At 38.3% G+C, this 18,150-nt stretch overlaps 1 protein-coding gene across 1 annotated transcript in view; it reads right to left on the bottom strand.

Annotated features, from left to right (window-relative positions):
• LOC126236890 (zwei Ig domain protein zig-8-like) overlaps positions 1-18,150 on the bottom strand; it is a 147,973-nt gene that overhangs the window by 7,352 nt on the left and 122,471 nt on the right. The window contains exon 5 of the mRNA XM_049946530.1: positions 11,674-11,842. Coding sequence (XP_049802487.1) covers positions 11,674-11,842 — 169 coding nt within the window. The remainder of the gene's footprint in view (positions 1-11,673; positions 11,843-18,150) is intronic.

Genomic DNA, 18,150 nt, shown 5'->3' with positions numbered 1-18,150 from the left:
TTTTGCACCTAGATGAGATAGTCTACGAAAAAACCTTAAAATTGTGACTATTTGGGTGATTAAATGCCTTTCACAGAATTTTATGAAAATGAAATGAACCTCGGGTGTTATATTCGACTAATATTTTTTCACCCTATAAATTCATATTTTAATGTGTCCAATATTGTACATTCAGCTTAATGATTTCAAAGTTTATTAATTAGTTTTTAATAACGGTTTTTGTTACTGGAATAGATACACAGAAATGGGTCAATATCTTTGGTAACTCTAGTAAAATTTATTCAAAACTCCCATATAACTGACAGTATGACAGTAGTGTGTGTGTGTGTGTGTGTGTGTGTGTGTGTGTGTGTGTGTGTGTGTGTGTGTCTGTGTGCACTTATTTGGTGTAACATATACCCTGTATCAAACTGTTTACTAGATTTTTTTCAGTGACAGATACATGAGAATGATCACAAAGTATTAACAAATCTGTGATACCCTTGCTGTCAATGCGGACAGCAAGTAGCATTATGGGAGGAACGAAATTAAAATGTTTAAGCTTAAGTGAGAAAATTCTAGGGAAACAAATCCTCCTACTGGCTGGCACGTTTGTCAAAGTTAAGGAAATGACCACATCTAATATGAAATTTTATGAAATAATCCCAGATGAAAGCAGGATAGACACTTTTCCATTAAATCTAAAAAAGATTTAGAAAAGCTGCGTTAACAATGACAATTGTTATGTAAGTGCTGTAAGACATAAAGCTAACATTAAGATTCCAAGGCTGCCAGTACATAAGTACAAAAGACGTTTGCCCCCCATCCATCACACACAGAGCAATAAAATATAGAGTGTGTCATGTGTTGAAAACATAGAAGATGCAAAGACTGAAAGACAAAAATAGCAATCATCTGCTAAAATATATATAAAGCTGATTAGTGATTGTTGCCTACAGACAACAACCATGGCAGACATAGAGATCATTACTAATATTGCACATTAGATGTGGAAATCTTCAAGAATATATTTTTATGTTTGTGGGGAGCATATGTTATGTACAGATAAAGTTGATATATGACACTGATATCTCAAAGCAGAGGAAAGTTTAGTGTTGCATTGTAGATTCATTTAGTCAGAGTCCTAATTTTGTTCAAAGTGCAGTGGGACACACTACCAGAAAGATGTGCACTGTCATGAGGAGTTTATTCACAAAATTGCAGTATCTCCTAAATTAAGAAACAACTATCTCCCACCATCATTTAACTTGTGAAAACAAACCCAACAGAGAAATGGAGAAATCCAGAATTCTCGAGAGTAAACAGAAAATATTTTTTTGTGCCCCAGCCCATCACCAAATTTACCAAACTTAATAAATTATTTTACAACACTGTCTATCCCTCAGTATACACTGTATGGCTTCTAGTGAAATAAGAGAGCAAAGGTTGAATTTGGAAAACTACCAATCTGAAATGAAATATAAAGCCTATCATTAGGTAGTGATTGGCTAATGGTGACAGTAAATGAAATCCACAAAAATTTTAACAGTTTTTAGTTTTATATATATTAGAGATTCAGTAACATGAAATGTGGTATTAATGAATTATCTACAAGTGATAATTTTTTGATGCCATTGTTTATCTTACACAAAGTACAATCTGTTTAATGTATTGTATTATAAGAATAAAATGGTGGTTAGTGGTTACTGGAAGTTAAAGAATGGTTATGGGCAGATGCGTATGCTAGAAGTGTGTAAGAAGTCGAAGGAAAAAGATTAGAAATGAAAAATACAACTTAATATTGTAACATCATATGGTTTTCTCTAGAAAATTTCATATTTACAGAGATGTGGAAACACAGTAAGGTGCACAGAGACATATACTAATCTCACTAAATGAGTATGAAAATAGTAAGAAAAGACTGAGCCAACAGCTCCTGCAGCTCAATTCTTTGTTGACAGTGAGTAGGTGTATTTTAAGCTTTAAAAATATAGGGTATGTAATTTTGAGTAATATTGTAATGTACTCCAATCAAAAATAAACCTTAAGACTGAACTTAGTCTCACTTAAGTTTGATAATTATTTGGTAATCCAGACTAGTGTTTATAATGAGAGTACATTACAAGCCATACCAGGTACAATTGCAGCTATACCTGTGCAGTGAACATTCATAATCGTTTGGTAAATTCTTTTGAAGAGTTTGTTCAGGATGCTTTATTTTCTTAGGGAATACATTGCTGAAGACATGTGTGGTTTAATTGTAATTTAAGAGACAGGTTACAAACTGTCTAGTGAGGATTTCAAGTTATTTACTGATTATTACCACACCATATGTACAGGAAGCAAGTACAGTTATTATTTGTCCTTCTTGCAGAAAATTGGTAAGAGACTGGATATTTTTAACGCTGTATAGAAGGATAAGCATTTTGCTTACTTTTCTTTTATGATTCAGCATTTCGGTATAAGTAGTTCTTTTTTTGTTTTATTAGAAATGAAACAATTATTTTTGTCAAGCTGTGTAAGGTAGAATCAACTCGGGAACTTTTAAATAGCATTTTTTTGTTTTCAAGTGTTGGCCTCAAGCATTAAAAATATAATTTTACTGTGTACTTAATCCTATCTCCTAAGAAGACATGACAGACAGGGAAAAAGTATAGAGGAAAATTCAGAAAACAGAAATTCCAGCAAATGCCCAAAGAGAAAAATAAAAATAGGAAAGGATGGGGCAGGAGAGAGGACAAAAAATTTTGAATATAAAAGAGGTTTTTATAATTAAAAAGACATACAGAGAAATGACATGAAAGTAGATTTTGTCTTAACACTCTCCTAAAGAGGAAATTATTAACTACAACAATAATAATTATTATTATTATTATGATAATAAGTCCCATGGAGTGAAAAACAGTCTTCAAATGTGTGGGGTAACAAGAACAGATAACAAGCAAGACAAAACACTGTCTTTAGGTGTATATTTTGATGAAAATAGAGTGTGGAACATCATGTGATGGATCTGATAAAACGGTATATTCGGTTATAATGGCAATTAGAATGTCAAGTTGAAGATTATATTAATTTAATTTATTTTCATTCATTAATGTTATGCCATTTGGCGGTTTAATATGTTGCCTTACACGTTAGTTTTGGAATAAAGTAATTAAAATTATACATAGGGTGCACAGACTTTTGGTATAGACATTTAATTTAACAGTTAGAAATGTTAGTCACAATCTAGAGTACCATACTTCACTGACGAACTGTGTTTGTAAGTTTCCATTTGCACTTAAGGGTAATAGATATATTTACATATACAATACCATAAGATAGTACATGTTAGTAGTCCAGTAGCAAATTTTGCCCTGTGAAGGAAAGAGTGAATTAGATAGGTGTATGATCATTTGTCAATCCAGCCACTGTACTAACAGATCTGACCAATAATGACAGCTATTTGAAATGAAGATTAAAGTGAGTCTGCCGGCCAGAGTGGCCGGTAGTTCTAGGCACTACAGTCTGGAGCCGAGTGACCGCTACAGCCGCAGGTTCAAATCCTGCCTCGGGCATGGATGTGTGTGATGTCCTTATGTTATGGCTCAGAGCTATTTGAACCATTTTTGAAAGTGAGTCTTACGAATTCATATTTCTGAGACATGTGAAGTTGTTACCAGTTAAACACATTTCACATATTCCACAAGTGGTATGTAAGTAACTGGCTAATATATCATCAGATGTTGTTCAGATGATCTATCTTGTTACACCTTACATATTTCATGTACGTTATTCCTTTCTCTAAGAAAACTAAGTGATCTCTGACACCACCATCTACCTTATTAAGGCTGAAGTGAGTAATTTTCAGATTTTAACCATAAATTAATAAACTATAGATTTCTGAAAATGTAAGTACATAATACAAGGAAGGCTAAATAAAATGACAATTATAGCAATACCAGGTCTGGTTAAACAATTGGACTAAGCACAAGGGTACTTCATGTGATATTTTGATAAACCTTTGTTCAGAGTTGAGTCTCAATATTAGTTTAAGTAAAGAAACATTTAAGTAAAGAAACACACATTATAAATTGTCAAATTTGGTTTATGCTAGAATTAGAAAGAGTAATATTTAAATAGCTTCATCAATTGGTAAAACATGTAAAAATTAGTTAACTGTCACAGGCTGATAAGTGCAAGCACTCTTGTACTGTTCATAGCATGATGCGTAAGGGAACATTATGCGACGGACATACACCTAAAAGTCGCTGGGAAAATAATCATAAGAAATGAAGTATCAATAAGGGCTATGGTCATTATGTATCAAGCAGGTTTTAACACACTTTCAATAATACTCCATTCAGTTAGGTACAAATTTCACATAGAATTACCACTAACCTAAGCTACAGGTTGACCACAGGACTTCCTTCTAGGCAGAAACCAGTTGGTGACACTAAATTTATCTTTAAAATAGAGTGAAAAAGAACACCCAGATAAAAGGTTAGAAGCCATTCTGATTAGATCAAAATTGAACATGGTGTACTGCAATATTTAGGCCATATTAAAAAAAATGTGTCTCATACCGAAAATGTCAATAATATTCACATTAGGAGAACTGTGACTGTTTCGTGGTGGCTGGTTGCAGAACAATAATTAAAGGTTGCTAAGAAAGTACTTTTGTGGGGCAGAAATGCAGAGCTCTGGAAGATAACACTGACACAAGATCATTAAATAGGTGGATAGTAAAATGAAAAACGTGTGTAATCAGTCACATGTCGATATGGAAGCACTGAAAATGTGTTATTTCTGACAGAAAATTACGATTTGCTAAGCACAACAAATACCTACCAGAAATTAGTGCTAAAGAGAGAATAGGTCTACAAATATATCATAGGATGTAGAAGGTGTACATAAACTGTATCATCTACCCAAAGAGTACTTTGAAGGTATAATAAAATGTTCTGTATCATCATGAGGACATAGCAGGTTAATTTGTATCCTTTGTCAATTACGTGTACTAACCTCACTCACAGAAAATGGAAAATTGTAAATTTATAGTAATTATTGCAAAAGCTAACATTATTCGTTTCTAAATACAATTATTTCTACATCTGATGTTTCCTTAAATTTTGGTAAATACAATATAGAATATCTGTTTAGAATGTATCATGGCACAGTTTTTATAGATCTACTGTTAGTCATAAATTTATTTTCTACCTGGATCACTGATATATTGGTTCCAGTCGACCTGCCCCCCCCCCCTCCCTCTCCCACATTCTATGAAAAGCGTTTTATTACTTATGGTTTCAGTGTTCACATTTACCTTTCTCAGAATGAAAAATTCCTTTGTTTGAACTTGTAACTTTGCTGAGAACTAATGTGATTCTTATTTTTTGTCATTTTTCTTACATTCTTGGGATATGTGATAAATGAGAGCAAAGCATCCTTAGTTATGCGAATATGGTAAGATGGTAATCAGTTAATGCATCACTGAAGTACCTAAATAGTGACTCAAGGTGAACTGGTAGACATGTGTGCCACCACATTACCAAAACTACCAAATTTCAGTGTAAAGCTAATGAGATCAGTATGATAGCCATGAAGGTGTGTATTCTGTCCACCCTTTGGAACCTCAGTAACAGTAGCATTTATATTTGAAAAATTTAGGTAAAAACGTGTGAAAGTCACTACTTACATAATTCTCCCAATAAGGCAACACCATCTGATTGATGCAAATGGCGTTTATATACCATATAATATTGATTAAAAGTTTTATTGCCTCCTACTCACTGTGAATTCGATATCTTTCTATTGCTGGTAGTAATCTACACATTTCATGTGGGGAAGTATTTCAGAAATTAAATTCCTGGAGATATTTGAATAAGGAAACATATCAGACTATGAATAGAAAGACTAGCTGCACCTTCAGGCTTATATTTACTACCCAAAACTCTTTAGATATGTCAAGAAAGATTTCTGTCTATCACTTCACTTGGAATGGAATACTAGCTTCTTCATCTCTGGAAGCGGTTTCCATATAATTAAACAGACATGAAACAGAAATAGATAGCTTTTTCATGAACTAATTTATGACTGATTTTTTATTCTTCTCTTGGCAGTGTCAACTAAGAGGGGACGATCACATTTCTGTCTGTAGTGAACGCAGGTTTAAGGACGTTAATAATGTTCTGATACAGTCGCAATAGCAGTAGTAGTATTAGTAGCAGTAACGGAAGTAGCAGAAATAGTTTAATTCGTCTGCAGATAATTTTTACAAGGCTACTGGACATATCTTGGTATTATAATTTCAGAACAACAAAAATAATATAATTCATACATACATGATTTTACATACTTGTGGGTCTACTTTGTTGGGATGTTACAAGTAATTAGCCATGGCTTTATAGTAGAAATCATAGTGACATTAGTCAGAAATAATTTAGAGTGATTACAGAAAACTTAAGAAGAGGTATCTGATGACTGGAGGCTCCAGCCTCCCAAATACAAGGTCAGTCTGTTTAAAAGAGTGTTACCTCATTCCATTTATCCCTAGTGTACAATAATGTTTTACAAACAAAGTGTTAGTAATATAAAAGGCTAATGCTACTTTGTTCATTTCTCACTGCAAGCCACTGCACACGCTACATACACTATGTATACATTCGTACATGATGTAGCACTACACACACTATCAGATAACGTGGGGACCAGAGTGACAACGTTTTGTTTTCATTTTGTGCTCCACAACGTCTCAATTGCTAGCCTGACAAACTGGTGTAGCATCACTCTATGATGGGTGCTACGTTAAGTTCAGAAACACAATGAGAGAGCAAGTTGATCCTGTACTAAAAAAAAAAGATGGAAAAGAACATAATATGAATGTGTCATGAGAAATGCTCCCAACACCTTCTCCACGTTATAATCCTTTACTATATATGATATTTTTCTTAATGGGGACTTTATAACAACATTTTCAAGTAAGTTTGATTTAGCAAACTCATTATCTGTGGGAAATTTACTGTGACATTTTGTTCCTTGGTAAAAATATTGCTTTGGGCTTTGCATTTATTATGTCTTGCGTTTTGTGAATTGGGTTTAGGTATTGTTCCAGTGCCATCGGTAGAGCTGTTATGCATTGATTACTGATCCTATTTTTTTTCACAAACATGACAGATACATGCACTCACATGTTGTCAGTAAAATGTCCAGTGTTTTGATCAGAGCTTTATTATGAACATGTCTACTATTTTTCGTTAATAATCTTATAAGCTTTTTCTATAGTTGGGAAACTGTTTTCACATTTTATACATATGATCCCCAGAGAGTAATTCTATAATTATGAAATGGAAGCACTTATTAAATATAAATGTCATGTGACTAGGGCCTCCCGTCGTGTAGACCGTTCGCTGGGTGCAAGTCTTTCGATTTTACGCCACTTCGGCGACTCGCACGTCGATGGGGATCAAATGATGATGATTAGGACAACACAACACCCAGACCCTGTGCGGAGAAAATCTGTCCCAGCCGGGAATCGAATCCGGGTCCTTAGGGTTGACATTCCGTCACGCTGACCACTCAGCTACTGGGGGCCGACGAAGTACTTATTAATAGTACTTTATGTAACTAAAGGACACTGGCTGTTTCACACCGGTGACAGGAATCTATGGGCATTACATGCTGCTGACGTTCGGTCTGCAGATATATTTATGTCATCACACTACTCCAGTTGAGAACAGATCTTCTTTCCTATAGGTTTGTGTTTCCTATGCATACTATTGAGATGACGTTTACTTTTAATTTAACAGTTTCACTTCTCCTCTTGAAACTGAAATTCATGGCCTATATTTTCTTTATCTTAGATGTCACTTTACTGTGGATTGAGAAAGAGTAAACTTGAAGGTTTCATTTGCTTTTTGAGTAAAGAGATCTCTAATTTTCTCAGTGAATATAATATTTCTGCCTTCAGGAAAGAGAGTTTTTCCTTTTGACTAACACTACTGCGGAATCATTGATGTATATCAAGAAAGCTTTCCTTATGATACAGTTTACTGCGGAACTCCTATATTAATGTAGTTTGATTCTGTTAAATGTTTTATTAAACAATTAGACTTATATAAGGTATGTGACATGTACAAGGTGGTCGGAAATTCCCGTTACACACTTGTAGGTCTTGTAGAGGGGAGTGAGTACATCATATTTCGAATAGGAACGCATGTCCGAAAACGTCATCCAACGAGACTACCAGAGCGTCAAAGTTTTAGGCGTGGTCGTCTATAAATGTAAGGTAAACACGGTGTGGTTTCGTGATGATGTTACAGACTTTCCAGGATGATTAGAACGATAAATTTATTAATTTCAAGGAAGGATCCCTGTACTGGAAACGAACGAGTCGAAAATTATAATGGAAACACGTTCTGATACCTCGGACAGTTGAATACATGTACCGGTTCTGGTGTTGCGAAGAGTGTAGGGCTGGTAACTTTCAGTGGTGGTAATGTGCACAAAAACGAGAAAAAATGTCGAACAAACGTGGGCTCTAAAGTGCGTACCTTAACAGCTTTGAACTCTTGCTCAGTAGAGGAGATGTGTTTCACATTAGCGAAGATGAGCGAATGGTCATAGCTCCTCAGTTATCCAATTTAGAGCCCACGTATATTGGACATTTTTTTCTCGTTTTTGTCCACACTACCACCACTGAAAGTTACCAACCCTACACTCTTTGCAACACAAGAACCGGTACATGTATTCAACTGTCAGAGGTATCAGAAGGATTTTCGTTTATAACTTTCGACTCGTTCGTTTCCGTTCCGGGATCCTTACTTCAATTAATACATTTGTCATTCTTCATCATCCTAGAAAGTCTGTAACATCATTACGGAAACACCCAGTGTATACATACATTTACAGACGCTCACGCCTATAACTTTGACGCTCTGTAGTCTCGTTGGATGACGTTTCCGGACATGGGTGACTTTCTGAAATGCGATATACTCACTCCCCGCTACAAGTCGTAGAAGTCTGTAACGGGAATTTCCGACCTCCCTGTGTAGTCTTTGTAAGCTATTTCCCAGATTTGATCAGAACCAGTCAATGGCTACCCCTTATATGCTTAACACTTCTACCAAACTTTTGAAAAAATTTTGTCCAACACTATCAAAATTCTTACAACTAAATAATAATATACCTGTGATAAATTCATCTTTGTAAAGAGCATTAAGGGTAACTTCTTGAATTCTACTGTGACTCAGTCGGTATCTGTACCACTTAAGAAACCAGACCTTGAGTATTTTAGTAAGTATTGTTTATTCGAGTACTTCGTAAATGTATTTTTCATAACTGACTATTAATTTCGAGAATAGTGAAAGCAGGGAAGTGAGCTGTCAGTTATGTTTTCTGCATCACCTTTCTTTGGAAGCTGTTTAGCTGTTGTCTGTGACAGTTTAAAATACCCTGTTTGAAATACTCTGAAAATTTCTTTGATATGAACGATTCATTTATTACGATTTCTAAAGAGCTTTTATACTCTGTATGAATTGTTTCATAGCTTGGTACTACACGTACTACTCAACTTATAATTTTTTTAATTTTGTGCTGCTTTACTAACTTAATACTTAGCGGTTGGTAGTAACATCGTTGTACTTGGTGCATAGTTATTTACATGTGCTACATTTCATTTCTGGAATGTTAGGTGCTATATCTGCAATACTTCAAAAATATTCGTTCATGTAATTTCCTAGATGGTGTGGATCATATATTACTCAACAGCTCACTCCCTTATCAGTATGTTATTACACGTAAGTTTGCCTTTTCCTGCTTCCCCTTTAATGATATTCCAGCCTGCTTTCACTTTTTGTATTCGTTGTGTATTATGTTTACAATAAGTATCTTTTCTGCAGCAATCGGTGTCTTCCTGAAAATATTTTTGAAACTAAGATAGAAATTTAAGAACTCTGATTCACCGAGACTCTTCTTCGTGAAACTTAAGTACTTAGGGTTTTGAGAGAAATTCCTAGTACCAGCTATTATCCATTGCCTTTTTGGAGACATGAAACTAGTGTGGATAGTTCTGGAAATGTCTCCCTCAAGTTCACCTTAAGTAATGTTAACAAAATAAATTCGCATTTACACTGATTTCACTATACGCTTAATCCCAGTTCTGTTTGCTAGATCTCAAGAGAAATTTGTCTTATCGCTTTCTTTTTGTTATGCCTGCCGTTTTCTGTTTTCTTCCAGATCCGATTTTACTGTTATTATTTGGCAGAAATACCCTGAGAGCTCAATCCTTTACAGCTAGATCAGAATTTTCCTTGTAGACTTTTGTGGCCAAATGGGCGATCACTGCTGCAGCCACTCCATTAACCCTTGCCACTTTATTGCCCTAGAGAGATATAATAAAACTCTCAGCGATGCTTATGAGGATGCTACTAGTTTCATTTATAATGTTTGTACTTATTTTTAAGTCTGCACATAAAACAATTTTGCCTTTTGTACTTGAAAGATTTGTTAATTTATTGAAACAAATGTCCATATTACCACAGTGTGGTTGATACACAGAAGAATTCTTAATTTCTTGGTGATGTGAAGTCCTGTGAATTCAACAGCTGAGTTTTCAAAGCGTCTGTCTTCGCTTACTAACTTAATGTTTTGTCTTGATGTAAGTTGTGTTCCTTTTCTGATACAAACGTATGATCCTTCATACTTTGAAGCAGTCCTAAAGCGAGAATCCCTCCTTTCGTACCATGATAATAGTAGGTATTGGATTTCTTTGTCTGCACCAAACACAAACTATTGTGTAGTTCAAACACTGGATCAATTTCAAATTGCTGTATTGTATTTTTGTTTTGATTGCATGGTTTGATGAAGGATTGTTAAGTCTGTGTAATGTCCCATGTTATTTTTTCTTTACGACATATAGTATGTGTGTGGTTTGGTGTGATTAAATCTATTTTGTTGTAGTTATTGCAGAATGTTTTAAACTGCTGGAGATACTGTTTAAGCAGGGTTAGATGTTTAATGAAGTGGAACTATATGATTCCAGAGACGTCTTTGAAAGATCTCTTTCGATGCTGAGATGCCGTTCCAATACAGTTGGGACCCTCCGTTTGAGTTCAGGGGGAATACCAAGTAGGTGGAGACTTAACTGGCAATTAAGATTCAGGAAGGAAGCGTAATAGAGTGGTCTCTGCTGTTTTGCAAAGCCACTGTGCCAGGGTGGCGTAATGATTAGATCATCTGCCTACTGACCAGGTGACCTGGGTTCGAATCCTAGCCTTTGTACAAATTTTCATTCTGGATTTATACATGATAGCAGAATGAAGCACAAATAGTTAAACTACACTTTGGATTAAAAGTGTCGGAAGAAAGTATGCCTGACTTTTGGTGTTTGCTTCGAAGCACATCCTCCCTCCCGTTAAGGAGCCCCCAAAGCTCGGACTCGTATGTTTCCTTTCTATAAAAATTATATAGACCACTACATAATGACATAATGTAGTAGTGGAATGTTACACCTACGAACAGATAGGATAAAATGAGGAAATTTGTGCTTAATGCTGATGCAAATACATAGTTTCACTCCAGCGGTGGATGAAAGGTGATCATAATGATTTTCCTCTACGACAAATTGTGGTTCTATCGCGTTACTGCGTCAGTTAACGTCTACAGGTCAGCTCGTAATTGTCTATTGTAAAAGTGAGCATGGAATGTGGGCGTTACCCTTCAGAACGTGCACTCTGACGCTCTCGGGAGCCACGTTGGAGGGCGCGCAGGTGTAGAGCCCCGTGTCCTCAGCGGACGCTTTCTGGATCAGCAGCCGGCTGGTGGTGGCGGCGCCCTTCTCCGTCACCAGGCTCACCCCTCCACGTGGCGAGTCGAAGTTTATCACCTGAGGCAACAGGTACGTATATTGATCAAATCGTGTTATGTTTAACCGTGACTGTATGGTGAATGTTGGAATTTTGTAACGCTATGGTGATGTCACAGTATGTTTTCGGTGAAAAATGGAATTATACTGTAAAGAAACAGAAGCAGGAATAATATACATGGAGCACATGAAAAAGTGCCAGTGTACTGAAACTTGAAACTTCCTGTCAGATTACAACTGCGTGCCGAACCGGGACTTCCACTCCGGATATTTGCCTTTCACCGGCAAGTGCTCTACCAATTAAGCTTACCAAGCACGATTTTGGACTCGTTCTGACAGCTTTATTTCCACCAGTAGCGCGTCTGCTACTTTCCAAACTTCAGAGAAGTTCTCCTGCGTCCCTCGGGGGACTAGCACTCTGGGAAGATAGGATAGTCAGAGTTTCATATCAGAGTGAAAATTCATTCTGGAAACATCCCACAAGCTGTGGCTAACCAATGTCTCCGCAATATCATTTCTTCCAGGAGTACTAGTCACATACGGATCGGAGCAGAACTTCTGTGATGTTTGGAACATAGGAAAGGAGGCACTGGTGGAAGAAAAGCTCTGAGGACTGGTCGCGTCGCGTGCGTGGGTAGTTCGTTGGTAGAGCACTAACAAGTGAAAGGCGAAGGTCCCGAGTTTCAGACCGCCGTAGAGTGAAAATTCACTCTGGTACTCGAACTTTTCTTAGAACAAGGATTTCAATTTTTTTTGCCGTTTAATATATTTAGTGAGACACACAAAAGACTTAAATTTCATAAGAGAATAATAATTCAGAAGAGAAATTGGGATTACGTCTTGTTTCAGCCAACATTAAATTCCATTAATCGTATGCTTTGTTAAGTGGTAGCGCAATCTGGAGTAATGTTGCTACCTGTCTCTTTTCTTGCCTGTCTTGAAAACGTGACAGGATCTTCGAGAGTAAATGGAATTTTTATAGTCAATTAGTCCAATGGGAATGTGATACAACTGTTTTGAAATTAATACATAGCAATATACGGTGCACATTGGAAGTGATCCAAGAGTGACGTAGTTTAATAGATGTAATTAGAACTCGGCTGTTCATCAGTTATTATTCTTAAAATTGTATTGAGACCAATGGCAACCCAAGTATGATACGGAACAGCTACAAAATATGGCCAGCACAGTATTTACCGTTGCACAAAACACCTAAAACGCGTTTTGCAGCCGTTAATGACATTTTCGTACATTAGACTGTCAGATAACCTTACAGATTTGTACAGATTGTACCTGACATGCGACAGAACTAGCTCACAAACATTGTATCTGAAACGTGTTAGAATGAGTAGTATTCAGCTGCACGTAGCTGTATTTTGGGTCATGTTACAGTAAATTGTTATCACAGCTGAAATTCTTTTACAGTAAAAAGCATAACCGGAACCTCACGAGCACAGTATTGGAATAGAAATGAAAGTTCTTCGTCAGACAGCGTTACCTTCATTTGACAACACAGCCTATTAAGTAATCCTCGTCTCTGGAACGTTACGGGATGTCACTTCTGGGTGTTGCATAATTGTTACGTTTTGTCTGTCAGCCCTGTTTTATGAGGTAGTCCCAGTATACGGTGGCACCACACTTTCCCACTTCTTAAGAAAGTCTGTTACTGCGGAGGCCCTATAACTGAAAGATGTTCCAACTAAATAAGATCCCGCAGTGTCACGGACATTTAAGACTGGTCAAACTCTTCCGGTTTAGTGCCTCTTTGTAGGATTTTAGGTCAGGAAATAAATGTTTTGAAAATCAGATTAGTTTCTTTTGAAATAATCGATCCGAAAGTATGTGCTAGGCTGCAGTGGAGCCCTTGCCTATGCGCTACTATTACAAAAGTCCTGGAAAAGCTATATGTATGTATACAAATGGTGGTGGTATTGCGTACGCGAGTTATTGGCGGAGCTGTCATTTGTACTCAGCTGATTCATATGTAAAGGTTTCCTACTTGATTATGGCCACATGTTGGGAATTAACAGACTCTGAATGCGGAATGGTACACCACTGGCCATTAAAATTGCTACACCAAGAAGAAATGCTGATGATAAACGGGTATTCATTGGACAAATATATTATACTAGAACTGCCATGTGATTACATTTTCACGTAATTTGGGTACATAGATCCTGAGAAATCAGTACCCAGAACAACCACCTCTGGCCGTAATAACGGCCTTGATACGCCTGGGCATTGAGTCAAACAGAGCTCGGATGGCGTGTACAGGTACAGCTGCCCATGCAGCTTCAACACGATACCACAGTTCATCAAGAGTATTGACTGGCGTATTATGACGAGTCAGTTGCTCGGCCACCATTGACCAGACGTTTTCAATTGGTGAGAGATCTGGAGAATGTGCTGGCCAGGGTAGCAGTCGAACATTTTCTGTATCCAGAAAGGCCCGTACAGTACCTGCAACATGCAGTCGTGCATTATCCTGCCGAAATGTAGGGTTTCGCAGGGATCGAATGAAGGGTAGAGCCATGAGTCGTAACACATCTGAAATGTAACGTCAACTGTTCAAAGTGCCGTGAATGTGAACTACAGGTGACCGAGACGTGTAACCAATGGCACCTCATACCATCACACCGGGTGATACGCCAGTATGGCGATGACAAATACACACTTCCTATGTGCGTTCACTGCGATGTCGCCTAACACGGATGCGACCATCTTGATGCTGTAAACAGAAACTGGATTCATGCAAATAATGACGTTTTGCCATTCGTGCACCCAGACTCGTCGTTGAGTACACCATTGCAGGCGCTCCTGTCTGTGATGCAGCGTCAAGGGTAACCGCAGCCATGGTCTCCGAGCTGATAGTCCATACTGCTGCAAAAGTCGTCGAATTATTCGTGCAGATGGTTGTTGTCTTGCAAACGTCCCCATCTGTTGACTCAGGGACGAGACGTGGCTGCACGATGCGTTACAGCTATTCAGATAAGATGCCTGTCATCTCGACTGCTAGTGATACGAGGCCTTTGGGATCCAGCACGGTGTTCCGTATTATCCTCATGAACTCACCGATTCCATGTTTTGCTGACAGTCATTGGATCTCGACCAACGGGAGTAGCAATGTCACGGTACGATAAACCACAATCGCGATAGGCTATTATCCCACGTTTATCAAAGTCGGAAACGTGATGGTATGCATTTCTCCTCCATACACGAGGCATCACAACGACGTTTCTCCAGGCAATGCCGGTCAACTGCTGTTTTAGTATGAGAAATCGGTTGGAAACTTTCCTCATGTGCGCACATTGTAGGTGTCGCCACCGGCGCCAACCTTATGTGAATGCTCTGAAAAGCTAATCATTTGCATATTACAGCATCTTCTTCCAGTCCGTTAAATTTCGCGTCTGTAGCACGTCATCTTCGTGGTGTAGCAATTTTAATTGCCAGTAGTGTAGTTGGAACAACATGTATGGAACGTTCAGTTTCGAAAATCGTTAAGGAACTCAACATTCCGAAATCCATAGTGTCAAAAGTATTCCGTGAACACGAAATTTCAGGCTTTACTTCTCACCACGAAAAACGCAGTGGCCGACAGCATTCACTTAAGACCGACAGCAGCGCCTTTTGCGTGGAGTTGTCAGTGCTAACAGACAAGCAACACTGCGTGATCGAGAAAATCAACGTAGGTTGTACGACGAACACATCCGTTACAAAAGTGAGGTGAAATCTGGCGTTTGAGCTATGGTGGCAGACGACCGACGCCAATGCCTTCGCTGACAGCACGACATCGCCTGCAGGGCGTCTACTGAGCTTGTGGCCATATCGATTGGTCGCTAGACGACTGAAAAACCGTGGCCTGGTCAGATGAGTTCTGATTTCAGTTGGTAAGAGCTGATGAAAGAGTTCGAGGGTGGTGCAGAATCGACGAAACCATGTATCCAAGTTGTGAACAAGGCATTGTGCAAGCTGGTGATGGTTCCAAAATGGTGGAGGTTGTGTTCACGTGGAATGGGCTGGGTCCTCTGCTGAAACTGAATCGACAATTAACTGGAAATATAAGAAGTTCCAAATGTGGTCAACCATAAGCTGAGTAATGGAATGACAACAATGACAATTTGTACCGGACCGGCACTCCAATCCAGATTTTTCGTTTTACGCGAGCGGTCGTCTTATGATAGTCAACCAAGACTCACGGCCAGACCCAAACATCCGTATGTCGTCACCCATGTGTCTGCAACCTGTCAACCTTTACTCGTACATCCATTATGTGGATTCCTGTGCAGTGACACATTTTACTTGAAAGTACCTGGCCTGGTGTCGGCGGATAAATAAGATACGGGATGCGTGTGCGAAGGAACTTTGCATTCTAATTCGGCATAAATCAAGCACTGCAATATCGTATTTATCCGATGACACGGGGCAAGTGACTTTCAAGTACAGTGTCTCCCATGTAGGACAATATACATATTGAATATACGAATACAGGTAAGATTACCTCATGTACGTGATACTATCGCTGATTGTATGTGTACATGTAGCTGTTCCATGATTTCTGTCACCTCAGTCTATAGGCAGGTGTGCCAGTGCAGTCTCACACGTATTTATGAATCGACCACTTCTAAACAAAAGCACCCACTTTCTATAAAGTGGTCAGCATGTTGAAACATTTATTTCTTGGTGTAAGTGAATGACTTGTTTATGTATTTAGACTCCGTACAGACCGGTGTCGCTATTACATTACTTCTCAGTTGCACAGAACTTTGTTCCAGTACTATTGTCATCCGTATTTACCTGTAGTTTTTAGTACTGTACAAAATCAGGTAAAGCTGATATCAGGGTGGATCCAGTGTAAAGGAAATAGTCGTTTCTGACTCAATCCTTATCCATTTCAAGATAGTGCCCTATCTCTATTATATTTGAGATCGAAGAGACGTAGTACCATGACCTAATTTTTTGGAAGCTCAAATGCGTCCCCATGATCCTTTGAAACCTTGGAGTTGGTACGACTTTCTTCAACTTTAGTTTTTATCAGAAAGACGTTGACGATCAATGTTACACATGCAACTTCAGTTCTTTGAAATGGAATTGGTCATTGTATCCCAGTCTTCTTTACGTTCTTAAATCGCTACTCATAAGAATCAGTCTTTGAATATGATTTATTGAATGTGTATTACAGGAGTTTCAACTGTTATCAGCCTTCTGGAACTTGACTGACGTATTTCTTTCTTGGTGGAATCTGGAGAAGGTTGTGTGCCCTGTGACCTACAATTCGAATTGAAAGTAACTTGCGGTATTGTAATTTTTAGCGCTACATTATTCCTGTCCAAGTGTGCGCTTCATCTTTGCTAGTTCTGACATCGAATCTGGTAATTTTCAGCATACACAGCTAAGATAGCCTCAGTGACTGTGAAAGGCGCGATATGGGAGAGCTGATGGTACTCCTGTGGTAGTCTCGAGAAACTTCACCTGTCACCTGCCAGCCGTCTCACAAATATTTCTCTTAGACTGCCGGCAAACAATAACACACGTCCTGCATCACCCGAACTTAAGCCCAATACGAACAAGAAATTTAATAATGGCGTACCCCAATTTAAGGTAGTGTCATCTAACTAGGAGATCATTATTGTTGACTGATAACAATTGTACTTTCCTTGATATTAAGTAATGAGGGACACACGTGGAAACTGAACACCTGCGACAAAGGTTCAATTTAAATTGAGCCACAAAGTGCATTAAAATATTTACGCCACTGGGAGACGGGACAATCAGGCGGTCGGCTGCTGATGGATCCACCAACTGCGCCAATTCTTACACTTTCTCATCCGACTGAAATTGAGGTCCACGCATGATTTTCTTCAGTTCACCAAAGATGAGAAAATGACATTGTGAAAGATCCGGGCTGTACGGAGGAAGTTCCGACAGCATTCTTGGGCGGTTTGACTTTACAGCCCGTCGCAAGTTCTTCACAGCGTTGCGCATTTATTGTGGTTCCACTTTCGAGGAACTCGGCGAGTAGAGGGAGCAGCCTGCTGCTCAAAAACACCCATCCCCACACTCTCAAGTACGAAGATTTGGTTGGGAAGCACTGCAAATTCCTCCGTACAGCCCGGATCTTCCACCGTGTGATTCTCATATCTTTGGCGACCTTAATAAGATATGAGTGGACGTCGGTTTCAGTCATTCGAAAAAGTTCAGTAATAGTTTCCGTTGTCAATCCGTCAGCGGCCGACCGCGTTCTACGAAACAGGGATTGATCGTCTCGTCGCCGAATGGGATATATGTCACAATGCGTCTGACGATAACTTTTTAATGGAACCTTTGTATGG

This window comes from Schistocerca nitens, chromosome 1 (genome assembly GCF_023898315.1).
Source record: "Schistocerca nitens isolate TAMUIC-IGC-003100 chromosome 1, iqSchNite1.1, whole genome shotgun sequence".
Lineage (NCBI taxonomy): Eukaryota > Metazoa > Arthropoda > Insecta > Orthoptera > Acrididae > Schistocerca > Schistocerca nitens.
Note: the sequence above shows the minus strand (reverse complement) of the source record. Positions and strands in the feature narration are given on the sequence as shown.